At 47.1% G+C, this 16,344-nt stretch overlaps 1 protein-coding gene across 1 annotated transcript in view; it reads left to right on the forward strand.

Moving 5' to 3' along the window:
• Positions 1-16,344, forward strand: part of LOC119381402 (uncharacterized) — a 130,227-nt gene that overhangs the window by 101,823 nt on the left and 12,060 nt on the right. The window contains exon 10 of the mRNA XM_049412988.1: positions 4,836-4,966. Coding sequence (XP_049268945.1) covers positions 4,836-4,966 — 131 coding nt within the window. The remainder of the gene's footprint in view (positions 1-4,835; positions 4,967-16,344) is intronic.

Genomic DNA, 16,344 nt, shown 5'->3' on the forward strand with positions numbered 1-16,344 from the left:
CAGGGATTAGTGGTAAATGGGGAAAATTATTCCTCTGCTAGTCTGTGGTTGAGGCTTTCGTGTGGAAAACAAGCTTGCTCGCATATGCACAGTAACTATTTCGCAAGACGTGAGTTAGCGATTAGCGAGCCATATTTCCCCGACTGCAGCGAAAAGTGCGGATGGTTGCGTGAGCTCCAGCAGAGCATTGAAAGACTCTGGCTCTAGCGTTCCCAGCCGCGCGCAGCAAAACAAACGTGACGCGTCCTGACGCCTACTGAAGTTTGGAAACAGGAATAAAGCTTGGACTGCGCGAAATAGACAACACGCGCACAATTTACGCTGTATGAACAAACAACCTCTAGCAAAGCTAAATTTAGCAGACAATCCTTCTGCTCATGTAGATCATGTGATGTCTTATTTTCCAGGCACCCTTCACTGACCAGAGCGCGCGACATAGCCCGTTTACCGTTTCAGTATCATCGGCATCGGCCGCCATAGAAACCTAGAAAATGAGGCGTTCGCAGAAAACAGACGCCCTCAAGCGTGCCCCTCCGATGGACCTTTTGAACGAGAGCTCACTGGGTGCAGCCATAATCCCCTCTGAGTTAGGCATATGTGGGAGCCGCCTATCCCCCCCGCCCTCCAAATGACAAATGCAGTGCCGGGACCGATTTTGCAGCTTCCACTCGCTAAGCCAGGGGTCTCAATCAGCTAGCGTGCTGCAATCACGAAATTTAGTCCCACAATTAAGTGCCGAGACACTGAAGATGGTAAAAGCATATGAGGGGGTGGAGGGGGGGGGGGGCACAGCGAATTTGAACTAAATGTCACGTAACGTTGTCATTGAAAGAACGCCTTTCCAATATCCTATATATGGGTCATTTATGAAAGGGGTTTGACGTCAGGTTTCGAAAAAAGTCACAGTTTCGCCGCAAGGGCGAAGCAATGAATGCGATAGCAAGGAACTAATGCTGTACGAAGTGAGGCTCGCCAATGGATACTCTCAGTTTGAACAGCGCTTCTGTTGCAAAGGCGGCCGAAGCAGCGAAGGAAACTAGCGTGCTTCAAGTGTCGAGCTGTGACACTTGATAGTTCGCGCTCATCTTCTGTTTGTTCGTTTGGCGGCGTCCCTGAGCTCGAGTGACATTCGTACGCGCCGTAACATGAGCGCGGACGGCGCGGACATCACGGTGAAAGCGTGAAACATTCCTCTCCCCTCGCCAGCCCTCGCCACGAGAAAACCGCGCGAGCAGACAGCGGAAGGGCAAGCTTCTCCCAAGCGCAAATATAAGAAGAAGCGAGCGAGCTCGCCGACGACTTTTAAGGGGTATTCAGACGGGGGAGAAATGCTCGGGGGGTAAAGGCGGAGCCTAGTGACGTCAGCTCGCGAGGAGAAGTCTCCACAAATGCCCCCCACTCACACGGACGAGGCAAACGGAGGGGGAGACCAGTGTTACTAGACTACTCTGGTGGCTTGCACCACCCGTTTGACGAGCTGCAGACGACCATCCAGCTGCAGACTGGACACCCACTGCCGCTCTCTGCAGGAGCAAGTGCAACAATGTGGCCAAACAAGAGCCCGAAATTCCGCCACATCCCCCACCGCATGGGGATCGTTTGTCCTTTCGGGGAAAACGTCCCCGTCTCCTCCGAGGAGGCGCGGGGGGGTCACGCCCACTCGCTAATCCGTGACGTCGCGGTCACGTGATACGCAACCCCCCCGTCTCCCCCGAGCATTCCTCCCCCGTCTGAATACCCCTTTAAATGCGCCCGTCGGGCTTCTAGCGCCACCTCGCTGGTAATGAAGAAACGCTTATTATCGCCTGCTGTCTCTGAGTCCGTCCAGCGCTAAATGGTGTGTATATAACGCTCGCCGTTAGCTACGTGGAGGATCTGCGTTTCGCGGCGTAGTGGATAGCGCCGCTCGCTGCGGGGCAAGTGGTCCCTGGTTCGACTCCGCGCTTCGGAAGCATTTTTCTGAGTTATTTTTCTTTGGGGCCTTTATATTTATATACATACTTATACATATACGGTGCATGACGGCGGCGACGGCAAAATCCAGCCGAGACTGTCCATATAATTGCTATCGCAATAAAACACATCGATACTGATTTCCACCATGACTAAAATCTGGACGCCGATTCTGAAATATAGAATTTTCGTTCCGCGGTGAAGTTTCAACTCATAGTGACCGCATGGGGTGCCTCACGAAAAAAAGAATGCTTGAGACCAGTCCCGTCTCTGTGCTATTTAGCGAAGTAACAAACATTTATTCCGTGCGAAGCCGCGGGCGCCCTTTTTGGAACCCTTGCGCTAAGTTGCGTGCTCTGGGGTTCTGTCGCATCTCAAAAATGTCAGTCGGCAAAGCGTGAAAAAAAAAAAAAGTCCTGTACGTGAGTTTTCGCGATGGTCATCCCATATGCTGGCGCTATGAGTGCTCGCATCAGTGAGCGCGTGCGAACTTCCTAAAGCAACCGTTTTGTGTGATCACTTCGTTTACCACACCACTGTGCGGCGGCTCCGAAACGAATGAAAAGATCTGCGGTACCATGTGCGCGAACTGATGAGGTTCTGACAGGTGCGCCGTCGCATTCGCGAAAGCTCGCGGCAAGTGCGCAGGGGGTGTGCGAAATATCTATCCCAATAAAACTCGCAAGGTCCCTTATGCATTTTTTGTCCAAGAGGATTCGAACGCCAAAGCCGCCTTCTTTTTCTTCTCAGTCGACAGCATTGATCCCCCCACCGAAAGCTTTCCGCACCTTACGTGGTTTGTCAGTTCCTCGGGGATCTGCCCACCTTTGACCAAGCGGCGATGTCATGTGATGACGCCACGATGGCAAAAACTTTGGTTATCTGTGACGCCATATGGTGACGTCAACCAATTATTTATTTTTATTTTTTTGTAGCACTCCTGTAGACGGCGACGGGCACTTTTCGCGCTTCATGAAGCCTCTAAAATTTCCCAGCCATGTGCACTGTGCTAAGACGACGAAAAAGGACGCGGCGATATCCACCACCGGCTCACCTTGCTGAGCTGGCTGCCATACGTGACGGATTGGCAGCACTGATACCTCTTCTTATACCTGACAGATGCTCTCAGCTCATCATTCGTACGGACTCGACGCAAGCTATCCACGATATACGACGAGTGTATCGGTCTACGTCACTCTCGGATAGTATTCACCATCTTGCTGCCGCCGCATCTGTGCGGATACGTGTTCAGTGGGTGCCTCGGGCCGCTTTGCCGGACCTTGTCAAAGCTGATTTGGCAGCCCACCCACAAGTCACACCGCACCCACTACCGCATTTTCCTGAGGACGCTCAAGGACAGATGCTACGGGAAAAAGAAAGCCTCCGACGTACCACACGAGCTCTTATACCTCCGTGTGGGTCAGACCTCCCTGGTGGTTTAACCCGCCGAGAGGAGGTTACGTTGCGGAGGCTTCGTATTGGGGTTGCGCTTACCCCATCCGTGACCACCCTTTGGGCGCAAAAGTACCGCGGCCCGTATGGTACATCGTGCCCATTTTGCGACGCCCCAATCAGCGATGTAACTGTCACACACTTATTGTGGACATGCACGGGTCTACAATTATGCCATCGTCGTCACCTACGTGCAACAGGCCTCAGGCCTGGCCCACCACACGACCTTGACCGCTGGATTAGTGGACCTCACCACCGCTCGTTACTGGACTTCATACACGAATCAAATTTATATGTGTATTTCTGAATAAATATTATGCCTAAGGGCAGACTTTCGAAAAAAAAAGCACAAGAAAGAGAGCCAGAAAAAAACGGTGAGAGAGAGGGAGGCACCCTTTTCTGGACAGTTGCGCGGGAGTACAAAGGCTCTCGGGTCCGTCTCCGTGCTTTTTTTTTTTTTGTTGTTGTTGTTGGGGGTAAAGGGGGAGGGCGTCACGCACATTTGAAACGTTTCAAAGGAGATTGTGGAAGCAGCGGCGCCCCTAAAAAAGAATGGATCAGTTGCAGCAGGGACAGGCTCTTCGCCGTCGCATGCTACGACTACGACGGCGGAGAGCGCATTTGCCTCCCTTTTTTCCATGGATGGATGGATGGATGCTATGAGCGTCCCCTTTATAACGGGGCGGTGACATGTCTGCCACCAGGCTCGAAGAAAAAAAAAAAAAGCTTCCTTGTTTCATGTTGGCCTAATACCTTATCTACATTGATTAAATCTATGTTATTATACCAAAAAATATAAATTGCAGAATGACCTTATTTTTCCCCCATTATTTATTTTTGTTCTTTATCTCTACTTTTCTGCCACCAATACTCTAACCGTCTCTTACTTATTTCTATCGCGGACGTGTTCAGCTTTCCATTGTTGTCCCTAAAGCCCAAGGCTTCATGTAGACTCGTGCCCACACGTATACCTGGGTGAATATCGCCACATTCAATCAGTACATGTTCCATCGTTTCCTTAGTTCCCCCGCAGCATGTACATTGTTCTTCTTCGTTACTGAATCTCGCTTTATAACTACGCGTTCTAAGGCAGCCCGACCTTGCTTCAACCAGTAAGGCGCTTCCCCTTGAATTATCATAAAACATTTCCCTCCTTATTTCGTTTCTTAGTGACTTAGTGGCGTCTTCTGGTGGCTCAAGAAGAAACTACTCGCAAGATGGCGACGGTGAAACCGTCACCGTAGGTAGAGTTACGGCAGTTACGGTCCCTAGTAGAGTCCGTAGGGCACCTGCGTTTGCAGGCAACGCACACAGAGTATAAATAATCAAACAAAGTTACAGTATAGAGGTTTGTGAACTCAAGCAGCCCTATACGTAGCCGCCGCGTGCAGACGCATGGAGCGCCCTCAAACAACGTCAATCATGCGCAGGTCTCCAGCACGTGTCGCAACTACACGGACGGCGAGTTCTACATCGCCGAGGAGCCCATCCTCAAGTTCCGCTTCGTCATGTACCTCAGCAAGAAGATGGACATGCGCATGCAGAGAGGCATCAACCAGAGGTGATCGCGTTCAATTATGCTGTACACGCTTCTGGAGTGGTTTCTGGAGCGGTATAGCTCTACCAAACGCACTGAACAAAATTAGTGCTTAGATCGGGAGCTACTATTTCGAAATGTACTACGATCGAGAACACAGCATGTACCTGACGCACAAGCACGCCATGACGTACACCGCCAAGTGCTGTACGCTGTGGGTGCGTGTGGGGCTAAGCGTTCAAGTGCGAGCATATTAAATTAACGCTGAACAATAGGCGCCATGTAAAGTCATTGGCATGCAGTGTCATTTAATGTAACATTGCTTTCCTTGAGCGAAAGAAACTTAATGTACATGTGCACAAAAACAGAACACTGAGCTAACCATCTAGTCTAATTGCTGGCTTAAAAATACCCGTGATCGGATTGACGCTTGTACTAAGTGAGGTTTCAGTTATTGCTGTGAATGTGCCACACTGAAAAGTAACCGCACATACTTGGTTCATAAAAAGCTCTTTTTTTTTTTGCGTCTGAATTCACCAGACCAGTTGCATTATACAGTGAAACCTCGGTGATACGAATCTCACGGGACCACCAAAAACATTCGTATCATCCGAAATTCGTATCACCAGAAAGCATGGAAAATTAACATGCGCCAAAAAAAAGCTGGCGTACATTTTCGTTTATTAAGGAAAGCAGATGATTTTTCAAGGGCTCGTTTATCTTTGTTAGACACAATATCAATGAGAACTAACAGACAATAACGCCAAGGAAAGTACAGGGGGTGTTATCTGTAGTATTTAGAATATAAATGTGAAGAAAGTAAAGTGGACGAAAAGATGACTTGCCGCCGGCAGGGACCGAACCTGCGACCTTCGAATAACGCGTCCGATGCTCTACCACTGAGCTACGGCGGCGGTCATCCTCCCGTCCATTTTCTGGGGTATATATGTTGATTTAAACCTAGGAGTGTTAGTCAGCGCCAATCGCAGCCATGGCGGCGAGTGTGGAACACTCTTTTTTTTTTTTTTGTTGCCTGTTGGCGTCACGTAGCACGTGATCATTTTACGAGTTGGCAGCTGACCAATAATCCCTCGCATACTACCTGAAGGCATTAAGTCTGCCAGGACGAGACCCTCGCTATGAATGAAGGAAAGCAGATGATTTTTCAAGGGCTCGTTTATCTTTGTTAGACACAATATTAATGAGAACTAACAGACAATAACGCCAAGGAAAGTACAGGGGGTGTTATCTGTAGTATTTAGAATATAAATGTGAAGAAACTAAAGTGGACGAAATGACTTGCCGCCGGCAGGGACCGAACCTGCGACCTTCGAATAACGCGTCCGATGCTCTACCACTGAGCTACGGCGGCGGTCATCCTCCCGCCCATTTTCTAACCTAGGAGTGTTAGTCAGCGCCAATCGCAGCCATGGCGGCGAGTGTGGAACACTTTTTTTTTTGTTGTTGCCTGTTGGCGTCACGTAGCACGTGATCTTTTTACGAGTTGGCAGCTGACCAATAATCCCTCGCATACTACCTGAAGGCATTAAGTCTGCCAGGACGAGACCCTCGCTATGAATGAAGGAAAGCAGATGATTTTTCAAGGGCTCGTTTATCTTTGTTAGACACAATATTAATGAGAACTAACAGACAATAACGTCTGTTAGTTCTCATTAATTTTCGTTTATTGTTTTTCAGGGCCGCAGCAACGTCAGGAACAACCCTGAATGATTGTCAGTTAATTTTCTAGATGTCGGCAGTCATACCAGCAGTCGTAAATATACGGCCCGTACTCGCGTATTTAATGAATGAACCAGGTGCGTTGTGACCTGCGACAGCAGTAGCCCCTTCCAAATTTTAGTATGCTTTTTTGCATGACACCGGAGTACTGCAGAGAAAGTAACAAAAGAAGTGCTTTGACGCGATGGATCAAGACCAAAAAATTACAGAACCATGCTCCTGTGTTACGATTTTGTTATCGCGGAGGTGTTGCGGATGTTTTAGGGGCGAAGCTCCTTAAGGCGGCACCCGTTCGTCCCTCGTAGTCGTAGTAGTCGTAGTGCGTAACCAGTCTTACGCTTTGACCTCCAAGGTGGTGCCGGTGGGAGATTTTTCCTGTGCGTTGTTGAACAATAAAAAATTCGCAGCGTTAGCTAAAAGCCGACTTCTTCTGTCTCTCATTCCCATTAGCAGCCATTCTTTACCTCCAAGGTAGTGCCTGGTGAGATTTCTCTTGTGCGTGATTAAACAATAAAAATTTTGTTCAAAACGCCGTTGATTGATTGATGAAATAAACCAACGAAAGACGCCAGATGTTTTGTCAAAGCAAAACGAAAGAACGCCAGATGTTTCTAAAGCAAAACGAAAAGACGCCAGCTGCTTAACGAAAGACGCCAGATGTTTTCTAAAGCAATGGTTTTCTAAACAATGAAAATTCACAGCGTACATGTAAAATTAAAGTGAGCTGCAAGTCGTCATAACTCATCGAACCTTTAGTATAAACGCGCCCGATCTCACGTCGGTGATGATGTACTGGGCAGAATTCACGGAAGATTCACGGTTTACCGATGAACCTCCGCAGCTTCGCCCACTCATCATCATTCACTCCGTGGATATGCTGTGTTTTGGGAGATTTACGGCAGTGCCCGCAGAAGATCGACCTCAACGGTCGTGCATGTTGACGTTGTGAGGCCTGACTCCTTCGCCAAGTCCGTCCTCGCCTTCTTTCTGTCTTCGTCCACCGTTCATAGGATGTCTGATGCGCGAGGCAGGCACGTGTAAACACAGTAACGACAGCTGCCCACGTCGGCGCGTCAGAAAAAGAAAGCATGTCGCTAATGTCCTCTGTAATCTAAACAGGAAGGTACACGGAGGCACATAAGAGCCTCAAAGATTCGCGCACACAATCTCGGAGGCCGTCACGCGCCTCTGAAGGTTTATTAGAAACGTGTTCTTTTTCGCACCGTGATTTTCACGATTTGGTGGGGCGGCGCGCATGCGCACGTTTGCGTTGCCGCGCTCGCACGTGCTTGGCGCGCCTTCCTCGACAACGCGGAAAGCACCTCTTCGTACCTGGGCGGTAGCGTACGTACGTATCAATTACGTCGCTGGGTGAAAATCGGCTCGCAACAACCGTACTCCATTACATTGCAAGCCAATGGGCCTTGGCCGGGACCAACGAAAAATTAGTATGAGCCGTGATCGTATCACCGAGGTTTCACTGTAGATACAAACGAACGCTAAAATGTATATACAGTGCATATGGCACAAAAATATCGGATATTCGTATATACATACACACGCAATAATACACTGCATCTATTCCAATGATCACTACGCTTGAATGGATCTTAAAAAGTGGTTGATTAATAGCGCAAAAGTTTTGGCGATTTAGGAGAAATAGTTGCTGAACTTAGGCTTATAAGACGCCCCAGAAAATAAATAACTGCGATATTATGACCAAAAAAAAGAAAAAACGGCCAGTGGTGGCCGGCCTTAGGCGCGGACCGGCAACCGGCCCGCTATCTAAAGAACCAGCCGGGCCGGTCTAAAACCGGACAGGTGGCAACCATACCATTGGCTTATTTGAGCATCGGGAGGTGCATAGTTACCGCGGCCGCCGCGGGAGACCGCCACGTGCCCGCGCTCACTATCACACTGAAAGTAAGCCGCGCGTTCGAAGAAAAGAAAAAGTGCTCAAGGTCATATGACACGCGCGTGACGTTACTTCTTTCCTCCGAGCCATCTCTCCCTGCTTAGCTTCTAGCTTGCTCGTCGGGACGAGAGAAGAGAGAACTCAATTACAGCGTGCGACAAATCTGTCGCACGCCAAATCGCCCATCCATCGATGGCGGTGCAACATCTCTTGTGCAAGCAGCGCCGCCGAGAGCGCTGCATCTCCTGTACTGGAGACAAAAACGAGCTACGTGCGCGTCAGTTCCATTTTTAAATGCGAAGCATTTCTTAGCGAACCTCTGGCACTTTGAGCGTTTCTATCTATCTATCTATCTATCTATCTATCTATCTATCTATCTATCTATCTATCTATCTATCTATCTATCTATCTATCTATCTATCTATCTATCTATCTATCTATCTATCTATCTATCTATCTATCTATCTATCTATCTATCTATCCGCCTACGTCTGGGAGCTCTCATGATCGCCTCCTTAACTTGGTGTCAACCAAAATTTGCATGGGAGGATAAGAGGATTTGACGAATATGATTACCGGGTCATGACATGAATAACGTTAAAATCCTGTCGCGTACGTCGTCAAACCCTTTCCACTAGACACGTGTGACACATACCCGTTTACCATGGGCCGCGGTGTACGGGTATGCGCCACAGGTGATTGACAGTTTATATCTACCCAGTAACGGCGAGAGACATTGGTTACTTAAATGCTAAAGCGTTAAGGAAAACCAAGGTCGGCAGCATTGACTCAACGAATAGAAAGAATGAAAATTAGGATCCCAGCAGGAATCTAACCCAAGCATTCTGCGTGGCTATCAGCTATTCTACCACTGAGCCACGCCAGGTCTATAAACTGGTTTGAAAAAACACCCTACGCAGGAGTAATATCGGTGCAACGACAATTGTGGTTATGGTGCTGGCTATGTAATTTTACAAGAAAGCAATAAACGCTACATGATACTCCTGCGATATGTACTCCTACGACACAGGCGTCATATCAGATTAACGTCTGTAGTTCCAGTGTCGGCTCTGCTTTTATAGCAGTCTAATAAACATTACGTTTGTATTCTTATGATTCAGCAAGCTATATTAAAGCATTGCTCGACCGCAAGGGAATACATTAACGAAAGTTACATATGATATCCACATCACCCACCGTAAAGTGCACTTCGTCCACCAGAACGGCGCAGTGTCCTCTTCATTTCTTACGAGGCTGGGCGATGGCCTCATGCTGACCGAGGATGATGCCAGATTGATTGACAGCCGCTTTGTAGATTAGGCTACATAGGCCACACACACCCAGGTAGTCTACGAATACGACAAACACCATCCACTGATGTTGGTCTACGTAGCACTATCCAGGCCTACCAGCCTCTACGGCCTATACCTCACCAACGCGAAGGGTGGTTTCAGGTTCCGACATGTCGCCGGCTCTGTCGACAGACAATTTGTCGACGAAATGGCCGAGGCATCCACGAATTCCAACAGCTCTACTATACCACATACTTCACTACACATGGACCCCTCGTCACCGCGATCACGACCGGATACTATATAACAAGTCATGACCAGCTGCTGGTGCTCACTGATTACGGTGATGATGCCCTTGTTCAAGAACTGTCAAGAACTTCTTGCACACATGCACACGAGTTCGTGAAACGTGCGTGCGTTCTCGAGACGTATAAGCTCTACGTATCAGCTTACCGCTTCTGGTGTTGGTAATACCCACGTTGCATACGTAACCCTAAACAACTGGTTATATAACACATATGCGGCTCTGCAACATATATATGTGTGCCTATAAAATTTATACAAATCTATAGCGTCATTTTGTAATGTGTCGCTCAGTAAAAAGAGTTACGCCACAGTCCCCTACCCGCCGCATGCTTCGCATAACATCGACTCCCACTGTACGTGGGATCTGCCGAATTTTTTTTCTGTCTCATCGGTATTGTTCGGCCATCTTCGTTTCGGATACGCCGTGCGCCCACGAGTTCGACGAAACGGAAGCGGTTGTCTCTATCAGACAACCCCAAAATCCTTCAGCATCTAGAGATATTAGGATCAGGGTGTCGAAACGAAATGTTTTTCGTTTCGGTTTTAGTTTCGTTCCACCGCAAAAGTTCCGTTCCATTTCTGTTCCGGAACGAAAAAAGAAATGTTCCGTGACGGTTCGTAACGGTTTTTTTATGCAAAAATTTGAAGTTAAGGTAATCATAAAAAAACATTAAACTTAGTTACTTGCCCTCCTCTTAAGAAAGTGGGACAGGGGTAAAACACGTTCTTCCCACGTTCTTCAGAGGTGCGGAAGTAACTGTACCACGAATTTCTACCAACTAGCCCAAACCACTATACCCTTCAAAGTCAGACTATTTATTTTGTAAAAAGTCCATTGCGATTTTTTTAGCCAGCTCAATGCTTTGTGTCAAAGGAGTGAGCACAATCTCAGAAGCAGCACGTCATTGAGTGTACTCTCTGATGTGCGAGACTGCTGTTCTGATAAAAAAAATCGCCAGGCCAGCGCGACACGCAGCACAGTCACAGCGAAAGCTGGATGAGTGGCTTTTCTAGAGCCCGTTGTAGACTCTTGGGGCAACTAATACAAGTACATATGCAAGGTACCCACTACGCCATAAATCATCGTAATTTTTCTTAAGTAGCGAAGCACCCACAATGCCATTTTTCGTCATTCTTCGGAGAGCCGTGGTACCCGCTACACATCTGTAAGGCGTTATGTGCGCTTTGTGGTGTGACTGATGACGATGAAGAATTATGGCTGGGACCTTTGTAACGGGTTGGAAGCATACAACGACCGACACGTTCCGCAATTCGCATTGTGTGACGCCAGGTTCTTATTTAAACTCTTCTTCCACGGTATATTACATTTGTTAACACGATTCCTTGCCCGACATATATGACGCCTGTATAGAGCATTTTTGCGCAGGAGTTACAAGCACAAGCGTGGCACCGTGGTGGAATACTCGACTGCCAGACAAGAGGGCGCGGGTTATAATCCCATCCGATCCTAGGAATTTGTTTCTCATTTCAATTTTTCTTATTTCGCGCGATAGCGGTTACGGACACCGGCGGCGGCGGACAACTATGGCGCCGAAATCGGCTGTTGCGATCTCATAACAGCTTTCGCAGTAATAAACTTCAGCGCCGACAATACTACCCTCTCGAAACTGGCCTGCGTGACAGGTGCGCAAAAGTCCACTTGCGTCAATATAAACATCTCTCGTTGCCACAGTTCTCGTTTTTCGCACTATTTGAACATTCCTTTCGAATTCCTGCCTGAGGTACGCGCGAATACCCTGAGATATGCATAACTGCTCACGTTGCATGACCTCAGTTGTTCCGGATTGCCAAGTTTTCTCGTGAACCGAAAAACGATTGAAAAAGTTTCGGTTTCACTCCGGAACGAAATAATAGATAACGTTTCGGTTACGTTTTCGTTCCGGTCAAAAATCTCGTTTTTTTTCGTTTTTCGTTTTTGGTTTCGTTCCGTTCCGACACCCTGATTAGGATATATTAGACAGTTGCGAGACTTCGTGTCACAGCAACTAGCTGTGCCAGAGGCAGTGCACATAAACGTATACTTTCTGGACAGCTTTTTCTCTTAATGCGCTTTAAGGGCGCCAGCCCAAATGAAAATTACAGAATTCTTTTCGAAATAAATTGCATTTCACACTTTTGACTCGCTATCTGCTGTGCCCAATGCTGTTCCACATTATAGTGAATATTCAGTTTAGTGAAATTTCAGTTAAGTGAACTAGAGCACTGCACGGGCCTGATTTCCCGGCCCGGGCCCGACCCGGGCCCGCTTTATGAAGCCCGAGCCCAGCCCGGGCCCATGGTTCCAAGCCAGGGCCCGGCCCGGGCGTACATGGCCGAACACAGCCTGAGCCCGGCCCGGGCCCGTGGTTACAAGCCCGTGCCCGGCCCAGGCGTTCATTACTAAACTTATCCAGGGCACGCGTATTCATGAACAGGCCCGGGCCCGCTAGAGGATATTAGTTGTTGATGATGACTATTGATGATGCCTTGAGTTTTGTAGCGGGCGATCGGATGGAAAATCCGGTGTGTACATGCATTGAAATGTTGCTTTGCCCGCGGTGGTAGCTGTCTGGTGGCTGACAGCTAAGCTGTGTCGCTGTTGGGTGCGATTACCGCGGCCACGGCGGCCGCATTTTGATGGGGGCGAAATGCAAGAACACCCGTGCACTTATCTTTACGTGCACGTTAGAGAACTCCAGGTGGCCGAAATTAATCCGATGCCACTACGGCGTGCCTCGTAATCATATCGTGGTTTTGACGCGTAATACCGAGGAATATAAATGAAATTTACCGTATGTGTCAACCTCAAATGAGAGACCGAAATCTTTGCCCCGCCGCGGTGGTCTAGTGGTTATGGCGCTCGACTGCTGACCCGAAGGTCGCGGTATCGAATCCCGGCCGCGGCGGCTGCATTTTCGATGGAGGCGAAAATGTTTGAGGCCCGTGTACTTAGATTTAGGTGCACGTTAAAGAACCCCAGGTGGTCGAAATTTCCGGAGCCCTCCACTACGGCGTCTCTCATAATCATATGGTGGTTTTGGGACGTTAAACCCCAGATATTATTAGACCGAAATCTTTATTGCTCCCATGGGAACAACCGTGATCTGGCCCATTCTTAGTGCTGTTATTCTTACGCTGGTGCTCATGTATTTACTTTGATCATTTGTCCTACCAGGTCATCTATCACACGAATATATATATATATATATATATATATATATATATATATATATATATATATATATATATATACATGTACACACACAGGTCAATTCATGAGCATAAAGCATAAAATAAACGCACCTGTATAGACATATCTATACTGGTGAAAAAGAAATAGAACTTCAACTGCTTTTCTATTTAATTTGCTGAGTTACTAAGAGCTAGTTGCACGTGTCACTTCTGCTAGAATGCCTTGACCATGCAATGCATAACGTTCGCGTGTGCTCGAAGGCCCGACTTAGGCCTTTTAATGAGCGAGTCCGGCTCAGGCACGCGGCTTCAAGCCCGGGCCCGGCCCAGGCCCACACTTTCAAGCCCGAGCCCAGCCCGGGCCCGCCGGAAAACGCTTCGGACGGCCCGGCCCGCGGGCCGGGCCCGGGTTTTCGGGTCGGCCCGGGCCCGTGCAGTGAACTACTTCCTTGGGTCCCTTTAGGTTCACTCAAGTGAGAGGTCACTTATATGTGTAGAGAGTGCCTTGAACACTAGGCCACGTGCATTTATTTTTCTTTTTTGCAGTGCTTCAGTTTTCAAGTGATAAGAAAGTATGCATATTTTTTACAATTGTTTCATGTGGATCATTCCAGGCCAAACGTCCCAGCCATTTCAGCGACCATCTGAAATGAACTCGAAAAAATAGTGCTCATATTGTGCATTGAAAGCAGTGAATTGCTAGAATATTTCGGAGAAGAGAAAGTTTTTGGTCACGTAGGAGCCTTTCAAATTTCGCAGATTGTTGTCTGAATGCGGTTTGTCAGAAAAATTATTCTGAGAGTATCGTTTCTTGTTTCAATACCAAGTTTGGTTTAGATATTAAGCAAAGGTGTTTGTGTAAGGTGTTCGAAGCTCAATACTACTACTGTAATTTTTCTGTCTTATACACCTCCAGAAATTTGGCAAGATGTTCCATGTTTGCATTTTTTCTTTGATAATAATATCTGGGGTTTAACGTCCCAAAACCACGATATGATTATGAGAGACGCCGTAGTGGAGGGCTCCGGAAATTTCGACCACCTGGGGCTCTTTAACGTGCACCTAAATCTAAGTACACGGGCCTCAAACATCTTCGCCTCCATCGAAAATGCAGCCGCCGCGGCTGGGATTCGATCCCGCGACCTTCGGGTCAGATTTTTTTCCTTTATAATATTGCGCTGTGCATCAGTGCCTGAGTAATGAATACTTACCCCGCAGAAAGTATATGTTGCATTAAAAATATTTCCAGACCACTGCTCTTTCTAAATTTCACGAGCAAAAAATCACAAATTTGAGAAAATTATCATTTTGGTCCACATTGAGACGCAATTTACACCACGTGGTGCTCCAATTAAAAATTAGCTCTATACCTCAATCGAAAGCAAATAAGTAGTTCTTCTTATATGTGACAAGTTTTATCATTACAACTTTTGTTTTAAGGAAGAAAATATTTTTTGAAGTTCCACATTGACGGCGATCTTTCCATTTGGTCATACGGCAGCTTCCTCGTTGAAGTTTTCGATTGCCGTCAACTGAGAACTTGAAAAATTGATTATTTAGGCATGGCATACCGAGAATAGTGGTAGCGCATGCGTGGGCCAACCGTCGATTAACTTGCATAAAGATGAAATCAGATGCCTTAACAATTATCTTCCACGTAGACCACCACGCGTGCCGGTTTGATAGGCAGATAAGTTTTCGTGCGTTCTTTCTTTTCCGCCGATGTGCGCCTTTTCAGTTGTTAGTCGGCGTTTGTGGTGTCTTGACTTCTCTCTTGTGTACGCGCGTTTGCACGCCCGGTCTCTTTAGCATGGATACTTAACTCAGCTCTCTGTTATTTTAAGCTTTATTTCTAGTACACTGCGGCCTTTTCCATGTCCACTTTCAAAAGCCTTTGCTATTTGAGAAAAAAAACACCTATTTTTATTTTCGGTAACACAGCCCCCTCCATCGAAATTTCAAGGAAGGGGGGAGGGAGCTAGACCCCCCCCCCCCCGCGCTGGCGTGTAATGTCAAGAAGGCTAAATCGCTCACTTTAGAATTGTTTTTTTTTTTCAGCGAAAACGCATAAGAACGAGATTCCTTTTCGAGCTATTGTTTCTGAAAAAGGCACCTGGCAAATCGCTATTTCTTGTTACTTGCAGAACTTTAACCTCACTGAGTTCTTCAGACCCTTTTCGCATGCGTAATTCTCAGGCGCTAGTTCAGTTTCTCTCAGTGTAGAACCCTAGTGGTTGTAAAGCTTTTAGCATGAATATCGAAGACCTTTATTTCTCCTTGCTGCATTAAGGGTTATTAAAATGTGTTAAATGTATTAATGAACAAGTGCAGAAGCAGTTTTCACTGATACGTGTGGTGTGTCTACGGAAGCTTTTATAGAAATCCTTTCCATGTATTTAAAGTCGATGCTGGTATAGGCTGGAAGGAAGGCATTTATGCGCAGAAATCAGGAATTTGCATTGGTTCTAAGGTTGCTCTGATTCTTAGCGATTTATACCTTAGCAAGATCGACAAACATTTAGAGGACGCCTTAGGTAATTGTACTATTAAGGTTTTTCGGTACGTGCACGATTTCTTGGTTTTCTGTAGTGGTGATCACTTTGAATCGGTGGTTACGTCAGTGAGAACAATTTGAATTAAACGGGGGAGGGCTTATAACTTCACTAAAGAATTGCCTCAGAATGATGGAATACAATCTTTACATTTCCTTCATGTTTCAGGAGAACCAAAAGTTTGTTGGCTAATTTCTCGATATCCCAGATCTTCCAAGCCACTGTTAAACTTCTCGTCGAAACATTCTAATATTCTAAAAACGGTATGGCCGTGTCATGCCTTAAGTCTTCTCTCACTAAGTTATGTGAACACAAAATGAGTGCCAGCTTTAACGCACAGGTTACACATCTTTTAGGTGTAGGTTATCCTCGCGTGGCAGTGGCCACTGTTGCTGAACACTTAAA

This window comes from Rhipicephalus sanguineus, chromosome 2 (genome assembly GCF_013339695.2).
Source record: "Rhipicephalus sanguineus isolate Rsan-2018 chromosome 2, BIME_Rsan_1.4, whole genome shotgun sequence".
Lineage (NCBI taxonomy): Eukaryota > Metazoa > Arthropoda > Arachnida > Ixodida > Ixodidae > Rhipicephalus > Rhipicephalus sanguineus.